At 51.0% G+C, this 20,715-nt stretch overlaps 2 protein-coding genes across 2 annotated transcripts in view; both read right to left on the reverse strand.

Annotated features, from left to right (window-relative positions):
• Positions 1-20,715, reverse strand: part of IGDCC4 (immunoglobulin superfamily DCC subclass member 4) — a 263,733-nt gene that overhangs the window by 2,913 nt on the left and 240,105 nt on the right. The window lies entirely within an intron of this gene.
• On the reverse strand, positions 35-11,952 carry CILP (cartilage intermediate layer protein). Its single transcript, XM_051628877.1, has 9 exons — positions 11,811-11,952; positions 10,131-10,251; positions 8,789-8,872; positions 7,767-7,820; positions 6,160-6,345; positions 4,722-5,036; positions 4,301-4,409; positions 3,663-3,820; positions 35-3,033 (listed from the first exon to the last, which is right to left on the reverse strand). Exons 2-9 carry the CDS (start codon positions 10,186-10,188, stop codon positions 698-700), a joined length of 3,300 nt encoding a protein of 1,099 aa, XP_051484837.1. The 5' UTR covers positions 10,189-10,251; positions 11,811-11,952; the 3' UTR covers positions 35-697.

The following is a 20,715-nucleotide window of genomic DNA, read 5'->3' on the forward strand; positions in this document are numbered from 1 at the left end:
CCATTGGGCCTGTCAAACACAAAAGCAACACAGCTTTTTCAAAGTTTAAAAATGACTTTTTTTATTAACCTACCCTATCATAGAGCATGGATGTTCTTGTCAAATAATACAAGGAGCAAGAGAAAACTTAATTTTATCCATGTGGAGCCTACAAAGCCTCTTGGCTTCTCCGTGCTATCAAGCATGTGAGTTTTTAGAAATGCAGCAGCCAGTAGTTTAGCTTGAATATAGTCATTCTAAAACAAGCTAGAAATAAATAAAATACTTACATTTCAAGTACAAAACCTTGCAGTTGAATTCAGTATGAGGGAATCAATTTATTCCTGTTCATGTTACCAACTATTGTACAGGTACTTGGGCTGGCAAAGTCTGCAGATGCAGAACAGAAAAATGTTTATGCACATGACTTGAGTTGTGTGTTTAGTCTTCCCTTCAGGCTATCACATGAAGCTCTGTAATGTCAGGCAAAAAGAAGATTTTTATGGGGGCCTTTAATAAGACACCAACCCACCACGGCTGCTGGCCCCCAGTTTTTCTCTATGTCTTTCCTTTCCGGTGTGTGGGGGGGAAAAAGTGCACTTTATGTCTCAAAATAATGACACCTACCAGCTTTGAATTGGGTTATGAGCAGGTAGATGATACTTTCAAATGACATTTAATCAAGTGTGACTGACTTTACCGAGGCTCCTGTGCAGCTCTAGTATGGGAGGGGACGTTGACCTCTGATGGGGGTCCTGCCTTGGGTGGGCTGGCGGCTCACTGGCCTTTGGTACACAGGGCTCTGCCCTGGCAGAACCAGCATGGATTGCTGACCCGAGTTCCTCTGAGACTGGAAGATGCTTTGCTCCGCTGCGCTCCTCTCTGAACAGGTGAAAGTCAACCCAACGCCGACGTTGCTCTTCATGGTTCTGGAGGTGCCATCAGACGTGCCATCGAAACATCTGCCCAGGGCAATTTCCTTGGCGATCCTGGGGTCTTGGTCGGTGACGGTGTAGATGCCGTAGTTGTGTCCCAGGGGGTCGAGAGGAGCCAGCATCGTGTACTCGCTGGAGTCGTTGTTGGTAGCCATGGGGAGGTGGTTCACCAGGTACTCATGGAGCATGCTGTTGACGCTCTCTCGGCGGCAGCTGCCTTGGGGCACCACTTTGACGAGCGTGCGGTCCACGCGGTCTTGGTCGAAGAGCATCCCACTGCACTTGAACTCCAGGCAGGCTGCTGACACGTCCGGCTGCTGGAGGTCACGGGTGCTGCGGACATCCCGGATGCCGTAGAGCTTGCCAATGGTACGTGGGTGCGTCCCACCCATGTTACGAGACCTCACGTTCACCTCTTGGGGTCCGTTTATTTTTACTTTAATGTAGCAGGCCCTAAATTCCATGGGCTTCGGCCACCACGCCAGGTAGTCATCGGTCCAGCTCATGAGGTCGTCTTCACTGAAGGGGACAGTGTTGTAGTCATACCTGTCTCCTTCTATCCGGTAAAACCTGAAGTGAGCAGCGCTGTGTGGAGCTTCCTCACATTCTCTCAGGTTTTCATAGGCATAAATAGGGCCATTGTTCTCATCTGGGGAATTAGGGCTTGGTTTGGCCATGTTAATGCTGAACGCTGTTTTCTTTGTGCTGGAGTCCTCATGGTCTGTTCTCCTGTAGTTGAGCTTGTTGAGGTATGGCTGTGGGACTCCGATAGCGTTAGGGTTGAGTTTGGGAGCAGAGGAGACAGCTTCAAGCTCTTCGCCCCCCAAGCTGGCCAAGATATAAGCTGCATAGGCCTTGGGGTTTTGGTCATCGCAGAAGGCGGGCACGCAGGCGCCGTTGGGACCAGTGACCACGCTGTCAAAACGGCCCCATGCTCTGGGGTTGGAGGAGAACCCTGGCTCTGGCTCTGTGTTGATAACAGAAATCACAACCCCTTGGATCTGCTCACTTTGCAGAAACCTCTCACTTCTGTAAGCCCGGATTTTGATGTAGCACCGCCTGCTCTCAGGGACATCCAGGTTAAAAAGCCGCCTTTCTTTGATCTCCATGTTCCCTACCAAAAAAGTTCTCTCCTCCCTTTTTCGCCGTCTGCTTTTCTCAAGGTTGAAGTCCCCTTCTTCCTCCCATAATCCTGTTTCTGGGTTCAGTGACCAAAGCTTCATCTCTTGCAGGTGCTCTGGCATCTTGACCTGAGCAGCATCCAAGTGAACTTTCACTGCCTCTGCATTAAGAGACTCGGATCCCTGTTCGTCAGTGAAGTCCACAGAAAACATGCCGTACGTACGGAGCGGAAACACGTCTCCTTCCTCATCTATAAAGTTCAGGTCGCTTGGTGTCACAGGGGCTGTGGAGATGTTTCTTGGGTCCAGAAACGTCACACTGGCTTTCACTTTCCCTCTGTAGGCCTCTCCGTTTTTCCTATAAAACGCATCAGGAGGGATTTCTAATTCAGCAATGGGATCATCTTCCGTTTCTCCCAAGGAAATCACGTTGGTTTCAGCGGATTCCAGCGTAACAGGGGCTTGCTTTCTCAGTAGCTTGATCTCATGGAACACAGCACCTCCATTTTCCTTGAAGGGCAGAACTTTTGTTGTGTTCACAAACTTCTGCAGCCGATCAACAAAAGTTAGAACCAGCCTCTCCGTGTCTGCTGGGACTTGGATGGAGAAGGTTCCCTTGTAGCCGGTCATACTCACTCTCTTGTTGCCCATGTAGATGTGGCCAAACCTCAGTGGCTCACCATTATCTGCTGCTGTGGCTCTGCCTCGAACCGTTATTTTGGTTTCGGTGCATTTTTTGCAGCCACATTCTATGACAACTTTAGTGGGGAGCACATACCCATTGCAGGAGATGTCTCTGGTTTCCATCCTGGACACCCCACAGCAGTAGGAGACGTTGTCCTTACACCGGAGTCCCTTATCCAGCTTCCCAGCACAGGTCTTTGCTGGGCACTTGCCCACGTCGTAGTAGAAGGAGTTGGTTGCTTTTTGGAAGCAGTCGTGGGGAAGTCGGATGAGGTGGCTCTGGGGCTGGGAGTTGCAGGCTGCCTCCTGTCTTCCTGTTGAACAGGATTTCTTAATGAGCAGCATGAAATAATTGTACAGTCACTGCTATGTGGTCTGAAACACTCAGTGCTAAACTTCTAATAGTAGCAAGGTTTTTGCAGCCATAAACCAGGTGTTTGCAGGATTTGGGTTAGCTGAATTCATCTGGCCTCTGTTTGGAGCAGCAGGTGCTCAGCTTTGACTTTTGGTACCTGATAAAGAGCAGTGCTGCTTGCTGGAGTGTCCCAACTCCTGCTTACCCACCACTGCCATCCAGTCCACCCACAGTTAGATGTTCTGCAGCTGCCCAGCTTTTTGGCTAGGGACAGAGCAAAACGTGTCCCAAGGTTTAAAAAAATCACCCTAAACAAACAAATATTCATGTCTGGCAGCAAGGGCAGTGAGAAATCTGATGAAACCAGCAGCCTGAGCTTGGCAGGTCACCTGCAATCCAGAGCTCCAATTTGTAGAGAGCATCTGGTTCATAACCAGCTCACGCAAGCTTATCTGCAAGCAGATGCATGAAATAAATGCCAAATATTTGTCTTGCGACTTTTCTTTGCCACGTGTATCACCATTTCTGGTTTCTGGCCCCTGCTGCCTTCCCAGCTCCTTGGGGAGCATCACACACACTTTCTCCTACCTATGACAGCAAGCTTGGCAGAGCGGGACTTTGCCGATCCCCCGGCGCTGCTGGCCTTGCAGAAGTACTCTCCAGCCTGGTCTCTGTTCAGGTTCTTCAGAATCAGGTTGTTTTTGTATTTGTATAAGGAGGGATCCAGCAGGGAGCCGTTGTGGTACCTGCCAGGAACAGGCAGGGGGTTAAGGGGACAGAGGGTGACTGCCTGGCTGGAGCAGAGTGATGGCCTAATCCTGCATCCTGCCATGTGGATCTTGCCAGGCCTCTTGACTCAGTTTCCCCCTTGGTAGTCTGGCAAGTTGGCATCACCTAAAAGTTACTCCCCTTCCCCTGGCAGTACTGAGATGTGGCTGCCAGGCAGCTGGCAGTCAGGCAGAGCTGCCTCTTGTGCCTGCTGAGGATTTTTATGCTCTTATTTTTATGTTTTTCTAGTAAATCCCTCTGCAGATGACATCATCACACCAGTGAGAAACACCAGCTCTGTGGATCTTGAGGAAACTATCATTTCCAGCAATCAGTTCTTGGCGTATTTAGCTGTTTTATAGCTAAAAATACACCTTTATGGAGATGATAAGGAGATAAAAATGGAATATATGGGACAGATAAGAAGACTTCTGCCTGATCCAACTGGAGTTCCTTACCAGAGGTAGCGGTCAGGGGCTGGGCTCCCAAGGGCATCGCAGCAGAGTGCCACGCTCTGTCCCACTCTCCTGGCTTTGTCCTCAGGGCTCCTGAGAATGTAGGGTTTGCCTGCAGGAGGAGGAAAAGGCCATTTTGTTACTCTTTTCTTCCTAAAATTACGGCTTATTTCACAGAATGGTGGGGGTTGCAAGGGAGCTCTGGAGATCACCTAGTCCAACCACCCTGCTGGAGCAGATCACACAGGAACACATCCAGGTGGGTTTTGAATGTCTCCAGGGATGGAGACTGCCACAACCTCCCGGGGCAGCCTGTTCCAGTGCTCTGTTACACTCAGAGTAAAGAAATACTATCTTTATCTAGGTTAAAAGGTTCCAAATTACTGTGTAAAGCCTCCTTCTTCCTTCCCCTGTTTTGGGCTACCTGATCGTTGCAGCTGCACTTGGATCCCCAGGTTTCTTCTGTTGCTCTCAGGTATGGTGACAGTCGAGGTTGCATACTTGGCTTTTTTTATTTTAAGGGTGTTTTTGCCATCAGGACAAACCCCTGGGATTCTAAACATGCCCCTGTTATCAGCCATTGTCAACAGTTTGAGTGTCTTTGCTTGCAGGTAGACCCGAGCATCAGCAGCAGGTGACCCGTCCTCCAGAGAGACCTTCCCGTGCAGGGTCGCATCCTCGCACATGCAGGCGTCGCAGTCAGCGTTGACACGGCCCATGGGGCAGGAGATGTTGCAGGCTGGAGGAGAGGCAGGCAGGTCAGAAAGCAGCCCCAAGTCCCCCTAACACTCACGGCACAGTCTGGCGTCTGCTCTCAATTTAGATGCAATAAGGCAGATCTTGCATCAGGAATATATTGTCTCCAAAACATATTTTTACTGATTCTCAACAGCTGCTTATTAGAAGCACAGGGACGATGTCATTTTGAACCTGACAATTAGTAGAAAGCAGCCACGTGGATATAATTACAGCTAGGAACTGTTATTTACCTTCCCCAAAGGGCTGAATTTCGGGGAAATTTGAATCCAGATCAGCATGTGAGCTCTTAGCTCAGTCCTGGCAAAATTACAAATCCAAACGCCTTAAACTTTCTAGGTTTCTATTACCAACTCATGCCCAAAAGTCATGACTTTTGTCTTATCTTAAAAGCTCTCTCCCCTTATTCAAAAGTATCCTGGCATGGGCAGGACCTAGGTTATTTGCCAGAGGATCATTATGTGATGGGTTTAATGAATGGTCTCTCAAACAGTGATTCTGAAACATTTTCATTACCTACAGTGATTAATCCTAAATAATAATCTGTCTCTTTCCAAGGCAAGGGTTTAGGTCATTTCTGTTACAGTCACCCAGCATAGCTGGAAATAACTGGAAGAAATCAGGGAAAACCTAAAACAACTTTCCTGGAGAAAACATAGATTATTTTCAGAATAATTTGTTTGAAAGGAGATTATAAGAATAATATAATGAATTCTGAGCCCCTTAGCAGGGGCTGTGGCTATTTGATATTCCCAACTCATCTCCTCCTGGAGACTGCATGGAGGCAGCTGCCAGCAATTGCCAACTCCACCTAAAGAGCTGCTGTTGTAACAAGATTAATGAGATTTTTCCAATATCCCCAGGATCTTTATGGGTCCCTGATGATTCCCCATATTTGAATCCCACCCTCATCTTGCTGTTTAGCTGTAAATCCCCCATGCTCTGCTCCCTGAGCAGTCTCCAGCCCTGCTCAGGGAGGCACCGGTATCATGAAATTCTGGCAAGGGACAGGAAGATGGTAAAATGACAGTGAAAGGATCACAGTGCCTATGCAGTGGGGAGGTCAGGACATCATCCCCTGCCCGTAAGTGAGGTTATAGGAGCACCTGAGCAGACATGTCCAATGCAGAGCCGCCCTTCCTCAGTTGCTTCATGACAGTGCACGCCCCAGAGGTGCTCAGCTAGGCAGGATCTGGTACGCTTCTGCACACCGGTTTGGCCACACTTTCCTGAGCACTCGCTCCATTTCGACCATGGAGACAAAAACCTTTTTGAATCTTGCACCAGTGGACCTTGAATAACATCAGGGGTGTGTTACTGAGACGCACAATAGCATGTACAGCTGCCCCAAAACGGGCAGTTGTTTTCTTAGCAGCTTCTATACAGCTCAGACTATGAATTTGGGTATTACACACCACACGGATTAAACACACTCAAAGCATGTCCAGGGAGCTGGGAAATAAAGCATGAGGAGGTGCCTGAATACTTCTGACTTAATTCCCCCCAGGCTACCAGGTTCAGGATGATTAAGATAAACTTGAGGGCAGCAAAGTGCAGGCAGCTCATGCTTACTGTTGAATAACTTTGGCTTACAGGAAATCAAACACACGTTGTCATTTAAATGCTGTCTGAGGGGCAATGCTCTCCTGCATTTCAAATGTGGTTAAAAAAAAGAAAAAGGGGGGGGGGGTAAAATTGTTGGCATGAGCATGTTGAATGTCTTTAACCATACTCCAGCATATGTTCTCTATTGGGGAAGTGTGTGTCTGATTGTGTGCACTGGTTTTACTGGGTGCAAACACAGTCCTAAGATGCTGCTGAGCATGTTAGGGGCCAGCTGATTTGTAAAACACCAAGAGGGTTTATTGAGAGTTTAATATGTGGTTAGATTGTTAAAGGGATTTTTTAACCGGGCTCCTAGATGGTATTAATTTAAGCTGCTTTGAATGGATGAGACCCACTCCAAGTCTGTGGTTTGGGTTTCTTTTTAAATGACAATGTTCTAATAATGTTTACGAGGGTACGTGTGACTAAAGCTTCTAAAAATGACATCTCTTGGAGACGTGAGCCATGTCATCTCCCACACCTACTCTTCCACCCAATTTGTAATAAACCAGGTCGGGTTATTTCCTAGAAAGGCAGACGGGCACATGGCTGGACTATTTGAGTAGTGATAGTTGAAAACAACCCCTTGGCTTACAAAAGCAGGTGGCTGGAAAAGACTGTTTAAATGCAAGCGGACACGGAAGCGTCATGTCTGGTTTGGAGTGGGTGCTTGGTTTAGATGGGCAAGTTTTTAATCTGTTGGCACCTCAGCATCTCCCATTCAGCATCCTGAGTGGCACATCCATGGACCTTATTTAGTAATCTGGGGGATGGGGATGCAGAAGCAGATGGGCTTGGGGACATGGTCCCTTCCCAGGCAGCACGCGGATAAATGCCTGTGTTTGCCCTAAGCAAAAATGAAATGTGCACCACACTGAAGTGGGGTCTCGGAAGGAGCCTAAGGCTGCTTTAATCTGCAGGGCTGGAAGTGCTAAGAATGGAGTAGGGAAGTTCTGTTTAGGGAAAGGACATTATATGGCTCTGGGTAGCAACCTTGACAGCAGGAAAAGCAGAAAGCAGAGGAGAGGGGAGCAGCTGAGGGGCTGGAGGGCTGGCAGGGACATGGGGAGGGACAGGGCTGCCCCCGGCACCGGCCGCAGGAACGTACTGCGTCTGACGTAGGCGAAGGTTGGGTCTCGCCGGCGAGAGCTGCTCCTCGTACCTGCAGGCAGAGGATGGGCCTGGGGTGGTGTGGGCAGGGGTTCCCTGCTCCCCCAGTCTCCTCCCACAAACCTGGTTGCACCAAGCCTGGCTGCTCAAACTGACCAAGACTGTCACACCCTCTCCTGGAGGGAAAAGCTGAGGTTACAGCTCGCTGCTGCCAAGGGCAGATGCTTTAGTTTCCAGTTGCATTGGTCAAAACCTCAATATCTTGTGTCATTTTTCCCCAGAGAAGCAGGAGTGACCTCCTGCTCTGCAAGCCCCAGCCTCAGCGTCACTGCCTTGTGCCATCCACTTTGAGGGGAAATAAATTTTCCTGGTATTTTCCTAAAAATACCTCTCAGTGGATGGATGGGGCCTTTCTGAGCGTCTGTTTTCAGTGCTTTGATTCTCTCCAGCGGCTTGGAGAGCTGCTGGGAGTGGGACAGGAGGCTGGGAAAGTCCCTTAATCCCTCAGCTATGGCGTCGGTGTGTCCAGCCCTTTCAGTGCCCACTGGAATTTAAATCCTGAGTATCGGGCAGTAAAGCTTGACGAGTCGGGGTATGTCCTGGGGATTAACGAGCAGAGCGGTCATTAATGTCCCCTGGGCTTTAATCCTAAAGCAGTGGTGTCTCAAACTGCCCTGGGCGTGGGGACAGGCTGGGTAGGGGAAGGGCAGGTCAGAGCATGTGCTCGCCCATCCCTGGGCTCTCCTGGCCCTCCCATCTTGTGCGTGCCTCCCGCGGGAGCCGGGGCTGTGGACACGCACTTGACCTTCACTTTTCCAGGAGGGGAGCCAACAGCCTGTGTCAGCAGTAGCCAAAACCCTACAGGAGGTCATGGATGATTAACATTTATTCCATTGCCTAAATGTCCTCATCTACTTAAATAATATTGTTTGGTTATACATTGAAGATGAAAAAAATCATACATGTGCAAACACCCCTTGTCCTGGCGGGGGAAGGACCCCAGGCTGGGAAATAACTTACTCTCCAAGCTGAGCGTTATCAGTGGGCTGAAGGTTTTCTGTCCTATCTGGATCCTGCTGAGGGCTGGTCTCAGAAGCCTTTGACCTAAGGGTCAATAAATTAGAGATTAAATTAGATGAATAATAAATTAATTCAGTTCAAGGGATTAGGCATCATTAGGCTCAGGGGTTTTTTTATATTTGCTTTTGGGATTTGGCTGGTTAGAGCTCCTGTGTGATACAGTGCAGGAGTTGCCAAGTGAAGGGAGTAATGGAGATGTCCCACAGCATCACTGTGGGTCAGCTGTGATGCAGACTTGCCATTTCCCTTATCACCCTAGAAAAACTTTTTTTTTTGCACTTTCTGTGTTGGAGCAGCTCAGATCAAATAATCTTTTTATAGCTGGAGATACAAAAGACATCCTGCCCCTCCCTGCACAGGGGGAAACGAACCTGAGGTGGATAAAGTTGGTTGTCACTATGAGACATGGACTGGTGGGTCGTGGACTGGTTTCTGTGCTTGCTGGCTACCCAGGTGCCCAAGGAGAGCTGGTTGTCGTGGCTGGTTCCTGAGGTTCTTACTGGGACTGGTCCCATTTAAACTGAAGTGCTAAGCTGAAGCTGCCCACCACCAGCTCTGGCCCATGCCCAGCTGCAGGGGCTCAGCAGGGTTTCAAGGCATCTCCCCAGTGACAATTTGACTCTCCCTGTTCTTATCCCCAGGCATCCAGCCAGAGCACTTCAGGATAAAATTCCTCTATAGTCTCAGAAAGGAAATCCAAAGGGCGTGCAAGCAGGTTTTCTCTTTGAGACCTGCTGGAGCAGAGGGGCAGGTTGCTATTGCTCAGTGCTATGGTATTTGCCACCTGCCAGAGCCAGCAGTGGACACATCCTGCTGCTCCTGAGAAAATTCTCCTGGAGAAGAGCCATGTTGCTGCTTCACCAGGGCTCTGCTGGGATGCTGAAGGCGGTTTGTGCTTGGGCGATGGGTAAGGCACTGGCCAGGGTGGGTCTGGTTGGAGCAGAAGGGAGCTGGAATGGGAGCAGTGTGTGGACTGGACACCATGGGGGCTTGGGAGCAGCAGGCAGGGATGGTCCCAGCGTGGCCAGTGGGCAGGGGGGCTCATCCCTGGTCAACCAGGGGCTGGCTGGCTCACAGATGGGCTTTGCCAGTGCTCTGGGGCCTGGACAGGTGCCAGCTATTGTTTGGGCAAAAGCCACATTGACTCAGGGCAGCATCCAGCAGGGATGTTGGGCCCATGTCTGCTGGCTCAGCGGCCACTGGTAGATGTGCCTTCGTGCCAGCATGCTTACAGGCAGGGGACATCATGGTGGTGGTGGGAATAGCAACATTTAACCTTCACCTAAAATGGATGTGACTCCCAGGAGGAGGGTGAGGATTAATCCTTTTGTGATGATCATTGTTTCCAGAGGTGACCAGGTGCTTCTTGTAGTACCCACAGCCTTCTCACGCCTTCCCCAGACCTGTGGAGACAAGCCTGGCCATGTTAAGGCTCACCCAGGGTCTTGCTGCCTTCAGGAAGCTTCTCCCAGGCTGAACCAGTCCAAAACATGCTGAGAGGCTGCTCGTATCCCCTGCCCACCCACCCCTGGCAGCCCTCCACTGACTCCCAGGGGGGAGCACCAGGGACTCCACATCTGCACTCATGTCCCCTCGGCTTCTTGCCGTCACTTCTGAGCCCAAATCTATTCTGCAGAGCACTGCTTTGGAATGATGTCTCCTTAAAGTGCCTTTTAACAGCTTAAATACTTCTGCAGGGATGTTCTCGCAGCCCACGCGGCTCCCTGTCCCCCCAGCACCCTGCTCTGCCCCCAGACATGAGCAGGAACATCTCTTGTGTCTCCATCCCTCTGCCTGGAAACTGAGCTTAGTGTGAGGATAGCATCTTGCCCCAGGACATCCTGGGAGTGTGGGGAGGAGGAAGGCTCCCGAATGCCTCTGAAAGCAGAAAATCCCACATACAAGCCAAGTCAACTCTGAACGTGAGCAAGAAGCCAAATACTTTCCTTTTTCTGCACGCAGAAGTGAGGGACTGAGGCTTTTGTGTTGCTCTTGCTCAGTGACTTCAGGTTTTGTTTTGAGTGAGTCCCTCAGCCCTGTTGCCTCGAGCATTTGGGTACTTAATTTTTGAAGGTACCCATGGAGCTGATGTTATCCCAAGTGACACCAGCTGGAATTCCAGGGGCTTTATTTTATGCATGCAAAATTAATGAACTTGGAGGGGAAAAGGTTGCCTCAGCCTTTCAGTGCCTCACTTTATTCATAAAATGAGGCTGACAAAAAGCAGCCAGGCAGCAAGAACACCCTCTTATTTGTAAGTGGTATTAACCATCCCCTCCGAGACCCGGGAATGTGGGACTAGGAAATACTTTGATTATGGCTCAACAAATCCCAGTCAAGCAGGAATAACAAGCAACACATGAGCCGTGTTTTGTGGGTTTACGGTGGGGTCGTGAACTCTCAGCCAGACAATAACCAGGAAAAATTAATCCAGGCTGAAAGCCCGTTTCCCACTCAGCTGCTATTTTGGGAGCTGGCTGCGACTTGTTCGGTGCTGGGTTTGGGATGGGACGTGTCCCTTTTTCCCTGGGGGACACAGTGCTGGGAAAAGGGGGGGGTTCAAGCAGCCGGATCGTGGCAGTTGGAGGCTTTGGCATTGCCGTGTCCCCTCTCTAGCAGGGGGAGCTGCTGGTGTGGGATGCAGGAGATCCAACAGCCCCGTGTGAGCAAAGCACCGTCCTCCCCGGAGCCCCCTGCTCCGCTGTCCCTGTAACCCTGCCGCGGACCCGTTAGCTGGGATGAGGAAGGGAGAAGCAGGATGCAAAGAACCGTGTCCCCGCTGCTGTTTTCCAGCCCACGCCTTCATCTGCCCATCAATTAATTTCCACCTCGCCCTCAATCACAGCCACACTTAATTACGCTGCCTTAACAACACAGCAAAATTATATAAGCACTAGCTGCCTCGTCGGGGAAAAACTTCACAGAGTCGGGTTGGGTTGTTTTGTTTTTTTTCCCCTCTTACCTACAAAGCCCATAAAGCCCCCAATTAAGGAGCGTCCCGTCCTCTCCCCGCCGAGCTGTGGTCCGGGAGCGAGGCGAGGGCTTGTCAGCAGCGGGTCCAGGGATTTGCAGGGGGTTGGGAAGAAGAGAGAGCTGCAGCTTACCGGAGCCTCCCCGCGCCGCTGCCGCCGCGCCTCCCGCAGCCCGGGCGGCGAGGTGGCTTATATAGCCCGGCGTGCGGCTGAGGGGAGGGCAGCCCGCCGCGGCGCCGGGCGAAAACAGCTCGGGCGAGCGAGGAAACCGCAGGCTGAATAATCCCTTGACAAGGTGATGGTAAACACGAGCCCGCCGCGGAACGGCAGCCACCGGGGATGGTGGCGATGCCACGGCGGGGCAGGGCGTGGGGTGGGGACCGTGTCCTGGGCACTGCATCCCCGGTGTGGGCACTGCCTTCTGGTTCTGGTACTGCATCCCAGCGTGGGCACCATGTCCTGGTATGGGCACTGCATCCTGGTGTGGGGGTCAGATCCTGGTGCGGGCACTGCATCCTGACATGGCACCGTCGCTCTTTGGGGTTCCCCCTGGTTCTGGAGCCTGAGCATTTGAGGTGGAGACACAGCGCACAGATGCACAGTGCAATGAGTTTTGGGGCTGCTTTTTGGGTTTTGCCTGATCTGGGACAAATTTTGGTCCCTGCCCAGTGTTGCTGTGAGGTTCCTGTGTTTTGCAGGGGTGAAATGAGGATGCTGTGGGCATGTGAGGCCATGGGACAAAGCTGGATGCGTGGTTTGGACACCCAGGGTAGTGCAGAGCTGCAGAGGCAGGGCATGTCTTGCAAACAAATGTGACTACATCTCACTTGAGCCGTGGGGAGATCCAGCAAAGACCCCTGAGGAGGACCCCCTGCCTGCCCCAGGCTGGCTTCACCCCTTCAGGTCCTTCCTCCCTCTGCAGCACAGTTTTTCCTGTGTAACTCACGGCAGCCCATCCTGGCCTGGGGCTCCAGGCCAAGTGTGAGAGAGTTCCACATGCAGCCCCTGTGGTCCCCGCACCCTGCGGCCCCTTTGCTGCAGAACCAGGTGCCAAAGCCTGTGTGGTGCATGGTGGGAACCATCCCAGAGGGATGGGGATGGGGATTTGGGGCAGCCAGGGGCCTGTGGGGTGCCAGCCATGTCCTGGGCTGCCTCTTAGTAATCCTTGCCAGCCCTGGTGCCAGAGGGAGCGGTGCGAGAGGAACATCGAGCAAGGTGTCCCATAAAAAATAACTGGCCATGCCCTGCACCAGCTCCTGCTTATGTTTATGAGGGAAAAGGAGAAAAAAACCAAAACAGCTGAGATGTACCAAAATGTGGTGGAATATTTATTCAGTAGGCAAGGAGCACCCAGAAAGACAGAGGCCCCAGGCCTGTGAGATAAACACAGAGTTCGGGTGCCTTTTCGTGCTGTGAGGAGGACAAGGTGTGGGAAAGGTGCTAAGTCTGAGAGCAAGGAATTAATCTTCCCTGGATGGCACCACAGCTGGGCTGTACTTGACATAGCACCGATGCTCAGCTGGTCCCACTGGCTGCTTGGCATGTGCTGGCACTGATTTCCATGGGTCGCACTGCAGGGTAAAGAAAAACATTTATCTGCAATGGGGAAAATATTTTTCTCTTTATGTTATGGAAGCCAGGTGTTAGCTCCAGGCCAGAACAGCCACAGGTGTTTCTGCTCAGGATTTTACAGCCTCCTTAGAAGAGGTATCTCCTCCCCAGCATGGATGCTGCAGGACCAGCTCGAGAAATCTGTGTAGCTTCAGGAGCAGGTCTAGGACATGTGAGTTCATGCAAAAACCAAGTCTCTGGAACAATCTGGTTGCACAATCCCTCTTGGCTTTGCCATTCCTCGCTGCAGCTCCAGCATGTGGCTGATGTTGGATGGAGCAGCATGAGCAGAGCCCCAGATGTTTCCAGTGCTGAGCATCTCCGAGAGATGCTTGGCTGCTTTCTGTCTGCAGAAGGTGGACAGTGCTCTGACCTGTGGGGTAGAGGGGACAAGGCAGGTGCTGCCTCCTGCCCAGGCAGCCACTGTAGCACGCTTGGCCAGTGGAGAAGGATGCCAGCCAGATCAAACCGCTCTTGTCTTTCTGCCTGCAGGTTCAGCTGTCCAAGGCAGCAGCAGAGCCATGGCTCCACAGATGCATTCCCCTCCCAGATTAATCCCCCTGTGACTTGCCCAGCTCTCCTGGGATTTTTCCATTGTTTTCATCACTGATGTGTAATTACAAGGCCATCATATATTCATGTGAACACTGCCATGCTTAATGCTCGCCCCAAGCCAGCACCAAGGATGGCACAGCATAAGAGAACTGTGATAACTGATGGTTCAACAGCACCTTTCTCTCCATGTGCCTCCATGGTTATCTCCATCACCCTTCTCATGTCCATTTAATAAATCCAGGGGAAAACAGGCTAGTGACACTCATCCTGGCTGTCTGTGCCTCCCACCCTTTCCAGTATGGCATCAGCAGAGTGACTGTCACCTAAAGATGACGGCACCATGCTGGGAGGGCAGCGGGGTGGTGGGGCTGCTCTCCAGGCTGCATGTGGGATTTAGGAGCTGTGGACTCCATTAAATACCCTTTGGGGTCCATTAAATGCCCTTTGGTCTCCATGAAATGCTCTTTGAAGCCAAGGCCATACTCAGTTCCTCGCTGGCTGCCCCATCCTTCCTCCCTGCACCCCCTTCTTTCCACCGGAGGGAGCTGACAGTTATTTTCCCCTGCTGCATGTTTCTGGGCTGGCTTCTGTTTACGAAGATGGGAGTTAAAATAACATGATTGATGACTTTATTCCATCCCAAACACTTTGGGGAAGTTTGTGTGGTTTAGGAGGGCGAGTTGGGAGCTGGGATTTCATTAAGCCCTTGGCTCCTGACACTTCTCCAGCCATGCTCCAGGAGTGGCTAATGTTGTTTTTTAAATCCTGTTTTGCTATCCCAGGAGCCGGACTGGCGATTTCCATGGTTTGTAAGAGAACTTGGAGATGTGGCTGGTCCCTGGGGTTCACTCTGAGCACTGAACCACCAGCAAACCTCGTAGCCACCGCAATATTGTTTCACTTAAGCCCTTCTCCATCGCTTCATCAGCGTAAAATTGCACTCCAGCTGCCTAAAAGCTGTGGAAAAGAGCCCAAAAAATTAACTACTGGACTTTGTTTTTATTGTGCGGATGAGGATTTACAGGCTGTGGCTGGGAGAAAAGGAGCAAGTGGATCTTTTCCCCCTTAGGAGCTAAAATCTCAACTGTGGCTCAGGGGGGCTGAGCTCCATGTACAGCATTTATGAAACAGATGCAAAAAGCACTGCAGAGGGGGGTGACATGAAAGCCAAGAGCCTGGGAAAGATTAATTTTAGCTCTGGAGGTTGGGAAGGCTTTTTCTGAAGGGCTGAAAGAGCCAGGAGCTGGGGGAGGGCAAGAGGTTGTGACTGTACTGCTTGTGGGGTCTGGCCGTGGGGTGAACCCCCAAATGCCTGCTGACACCAGCACAACATGACTGACCCTTCGCCCATGTGTAAAATGGGGAGTGTCCCCTGTTTGGTGACACTAAGGAAAAGGCTTTTTTTGGTGCTTTTACAGGGCATGGCTGTTACCTGAGTGCCCAGGGACTGGTACCTGCATCCCTGCTGCCCACATACAGCCCTGCAGCCAGACCCTTGTCACCTGGAGAGGGGTTTGCTGATCACTGGGATATCCCAGAGCACCGAAGGGTCCCTCTGAGGTTTCCCTTCTGAATGCCATCTCCGTCCCTGCCATCTGTCCTTCTCCATCACAGCTTGGAAGAGCAGAGGCAGGAGATGCTCTGTGAGAGCACCACAAGTGTCTCAATAGCAAATCCCTTTTTAATTACATTGCTGAGCCAGGGAAATTAAGGTCAGTATTGTGGCTCCGCTAAAACCCTCTGTGAGCTGGAGGCGATTCTTTTCAAGCCCCCCATGAGGAAGGCACGTCCCATCACTCCCTGGGGACGTGATGCAGGGCAGCATCCCAGTGTCATGTACCAGTACAGCACCAAATTGCCAGGAACATCCCGCTGGCAGATGTGGGCTGGTGGCAGGATTATTGCACAACCTGGGATCGGTGACGGGAACGTGGTTGCAGGATGCGAACGGGTGCGATGGGGACGTGGCCAGGTCGGAGCCAGGGCAGTGCCTCAATGGGGACATTTAAATGGTGGAGGAAGAGCAGGAGCAGAGCTCCAACCCACTGTTTGCTTTAGCTCCAGACAGGCTTTGGTGGACAAAGACCATCCTGTGTCAAAGTACATGTTGGCTCTGGGCAATTAATGGCTCCTGAAGAAATCCTTAATTTATTGCTCTTATTTACGGGTTTTAGCTTTGGGCTTGGATGCACTCCAGGCTGTGCCTCCCTCCCATGGGCTGGTGGTCCCTGCTCTCATTTGTGCCTTTTCCTCCTTGATTTTCTTACTATAAAGCAGGTGGAGGCGGGCAGGTTGGCAGCTGATGTATACCAGCAAAGCACCAGCCAGTTTTTCCTAAAAAACACCAAAATCCTGCCTGACCCCTGAGCATGCAGGGGAGGGCTTGGGTCTTCCATGGTCTGTCTCCCTCCTGCTCCACAAGGGTGGCAGTGGCAGGACGTGGGAGAGGTGTAGGATGTGTAAGCCAGGCCAGAAATGATAGTGATGGCCATAAAAGCAGAGCAGCAGGTTAAAAGGCGCTTTTTAGCGTGTGGATGAGCTTCTACTTGGGATGGGCAGAAAACATGGAAGGGATGGAGCCAGGCATTGAACCAGGCATTAATTTATTTCAGATTAATTATTGTACTGGGCAACACGGAGCTGAGCCTGGGCTGGGGTAATCGGGGCTGACGCACCTCTGAGTTTTGGCTCTGAAAGAGTTTGCCAAGCATCTGCACTAGCAAAGGGGGGCAGGGAAATGTATCCCCTTCCTGGAGCGCCCCTGGACAAGGGGGTGGCTGGAGCTGTAGAATATCTCATGACCTCATGCATTGCACTGAGGCCATGCTCGGAAGTGTTAGTCTCTGTCAAGCTGACTCCAGTGCTGCCTGGATTCCCCTTAGGGTGGTCGTGGCATTATCAGTTTTCACTGGAGGGTAAATCCGCGTGTGTTGGCAGCCCAGGCAGGGGAATTTGGTGGGGCTGAAGGGAAGGGCAGGGCTGGCAACTGCCCAGTGCCAGTGGCTTGGTCCAGCTGAGATGAAAACAGCCAGGAGCAGGTTGGGAAGGTGGCACGGGAAAGAAGCCCTTCCCGTGTGGAACTCAGCACAACGCTCCTGGCATCGGATCCAGCGCTGACTCCCAGAAACACCTCCCTGGGAACCCAAATCCAGTTGGGGGGAGATGTCAGCACCGATGCGCATCCTGAGAGACACCTGCATCCCACAGTCCCAGGACCTGGCTCAGAGCAAGTTTCTTGCAGGAGGATAAAAACAGGATGGGGGAGCAGAAATTTTATTCCTCTGGCTTGTTTAATTTGGCATTAATGGCATCTCTTCCCACCAAGCCACTGATCCTTCCTTAAAAGCAGGCATGTCCCTACCAAAAGCTCACTCAAGGGTGTTTTTAAGCCTGGGAAACTGCTAAGAGATACCAAGCACAGAGAAAAGAGGAGCTGGAGGAGGTTTTCCTTGGTTCTCACTCCTGCAAACCCCAGGTAGTGCTCCAGGCGAAGCTTTCCTCACATCTCCTCTCTGCCCTAGTGAAATGGAGGAAACCAACCCTTGAATCTGGCCCATGTTTGGGAAGGAACATCCAAAAGGAGTGTTGAAATGTGGCCTTGGGGCACACAATCCAATTTGGGAGCGTGGACAAAGGAGGATGTTTGATGTTTGGAGCAACGCCATGGGCAGGTCCTCCAGGGAGTGAAAAAATAAAGCTGAGGATAAAAGAGGGCATGAAAGGCAAAGACAAGGAGAGCAACTAAAAGCCATCTGAAAACAAGGGCAAAATTGTTTGCTTCCACGGGTTAGTCACAATGAAAATATTGGGATTTCATAATTTCTTCCATTTCAAGAAAAATATCAAGTGAGGGCAGTGAAAGCGCTGGCCAGGTCAGTGTGTACCAGAGCTGAAGGGGACCCACAGTCCCTCCATGGACCCCATGGCTGCTTTTCCTCATTTGCTGGAGACAGAAACATTATGGGACCAGAGTCCTGGAGGAGATTTCCCAAATAAATCCCCTCAGCTGGGTTTTCCTGGTCGAGGAAGGGAAGCTGCTGTGGGAAAGATGAACCATGGGTGTAACAGCCATGAATGCACAACCCAGGTTTTATCACTTGGCAGTGAGAGGATGTGGCTTGGCACAAAACCCACCACGTTTTCTGGAGCATGGCCTCAGGGTTGGGTCTAGAGAGTTCAATTCACCTTTTGCTCTTCTCTATTCAGAGAGGGAGAAGGAAGGTCTGGTTCTGGTCGAGATATCCTGGTAAAAGATGGAGGAAAGATGCCAAGAGTTGCTGCTCTATGTGGAAAAATGGACACTTGGGGAACCTCTGGGAATGATGCTCTGGGTGTTTGGGCTCCCTTGCCAGTGGGGTCCTTGTCCTTGTACCCATCCCAGCTGGGCCTGTGACTTCAACATCCAGCATGATGTGCTGGACTCAGCAACCCCAGAAGCACCAGCCAGGGTGTTCAAACATGGGAAATGCAGCAGGTTTGAGCACTGAGAGCACATTTTTCTCAGCATCTCAGTCTGATGAGCCCCAGAGAAGGACTTTGCAGCAAGGGCTCCAGCAAGTCTCTGATTATACGGAGCTGAACCAGAAGCAGCACATTATTTCACCAAGAAACATCCCACAGACACAGTTTGCCAAAATATTGAGCTTGGTGGGCAGGAAAGATCCCTTCCTCTGTTTGAAACAAGGACTTTCAGGAGGGGGACGGGATGACCCAGATTATCCCAGCAAGGGACAGCAATTATGGTCTCTCTTGGCAGGCTCAGCAGAGCGGTCAGGGCAGAACGAGACGCTGCTTTATCCCTGGTGACCGCTGAGTTTTGTTCCTCTGCCTTTTGCTGCAAAAATTTTTGGGGGGATTCAGGGTGATGCTCGGCCACAGCCGATGCCTGGGCTCTGTCCTCAGTGAGCAGCACCACACGTGGCCCCCGTGCTAGTTTTTTTAATGAGAAGGATGAAAACTGGGAGCTGCACAACTGCTTGACTTGTGAACTTTGGGTAAGAAGAGAAGCCGTTCCAGAGGTGAGCTCATTTCTAACCCCGGGAAGTGACTTCATGGACACTGGTATTTACTCACAAAAACACTGCATGTCAGATGTCCCTGACTAGACTTTCTGTTTCAAGTCCAGTATGAGACAAAAATTTCCTTGGACGAGTTGCTCCTGAGACAATTTAAAGCTTGGACAAGGAGAAGAAGAATTGGAGAGGAAAAAAAAAAACAACAATAACACAAAACACAACAAACCAAAGCATTAAAAATTCTGAAATCTTAAGTTTTTTTCTGAGCAAAGGGGAATTTTTGGAGAGAAGCACCAATGGTGACGGTGCTGGGGGCAGTGGGGGCTGCTGCCGGAAGAGCCATCATTACCCCCCTGTAATGCCCAGCAGCAGGAGTTTTTCTCAGAGGTGAAAAGACAAGTTGTTTTCTCTTTTTGATGAAGCCAAGACCCCGGTGGTGATTTATTAGGCTAAACATCAGCAGGCTCCCTGCCTGCATCTGCACTAGGTTAGTGGAAATTATATCCTGTGCTGCTTTCCCTGCAGGAGATTCCCACTTCTGTGGGATGTCTGATGGAAAAACACACTGCTTGTACTTCTGCTGAAGGGCTGCTCATGCCAGCAATTGCCACTGGGAGCTGTGCTACCTGTTGTGGTTTCTGCTTTCTGTTTTTCCTGGGATGATCTGTATGGATTTGGGGAGAAAAGTCCTGTTTTGGGGAGCCTGAAGATGCTCTAGCTCCCTGTGGCCCAGCACCAGGCTGCAGCTCCCAGGATTTACTGGGGCAGCGTCCCAAAAGGAAAGGATTTTGGGAAGAGCTGAGCTAGGTTGTATGGAAACAAGACCTACCTGCCAGTGTTGCTTCCTAATCCCAGGGACCAAAACACCTCTGGTGGTTAAACCAGTGTTGAGGGATTCAGCTGAAGGCTGCTGAGCAGACAACATCCAAGCTGACCTTTTGAGGAGAGGAGCAAAAAAAGACAAAAAAAAAGAGAAAACACAAGGGGGTTACTGTGCAAATGCTGGAGAAAAATAGTCCTTTTAATAAGGGACCCCACCCTTAAAATAAGACTTATTGCTAATGCATGTCCAGGACATTTTTGTGTGATGGCATGCTAAAAAAATCCTCTCTGAGCAGGGAGCAAAGGCTTTGTTGTGGCATGAGCAAGGCTTACAGTTCCCGGGAAAAATCCTGTCCCTCTCTTGCATCACACAGTCGGGGATGGACAGGACATTTCTAAACAAAAAGGCAGCCAGGCGGGAGGGAGGACAAACAGGGAATACATTCCTGACTTGCTATTTAATTGCTTTCTTGCAGGTGCAAGGAGCTAAATGAAAGGAAAAATAAGGATCATGTGGGGCAGAATTAATCCCGGCTTTAAGCAGGAGTGGAACGCAAGGAGGTGGCTGCTGGAAGGAAGGAGCTTCCACCCAACTTCTTTGTGGTTGCTGTGCTTTTTTACCCCCAGGGACCAGGCTTTTTTCTGTGGCACCTTCCACTGGTGGGCAATGGTAGAGGGTTTAGGGGTCTTGGATGGACAGTGATGCCTCAAGGGCTGATGTGGTCCAGCACCTGCAGAGTCTCCTGGGTCTTGGGATCTGGTCTCTCTGCCACTCAGTTTGATCCTTAAACCCACAAGGGGGAAAAATCCTCCTTTTTTGCACTCCTGCAAGCAGAGCAGCCTCCTCCTCTTGGGGAACAACACAGAGGCACCACTGCCAGGCTGGGACCTG

This window comes from Apus apus, chromosome 10 (assembly GCF_020740795.1).
Source record: "Apus apus isolate bApuApu2 chromosome 10, bApuApu2.pri.cur, whole genome shotgun sequence".
Lineage (NCBI taxonomy): Eukaryota > Metazoa > Chordata > Aves > Apodiformes > Apodidae > Apus > Apus apus.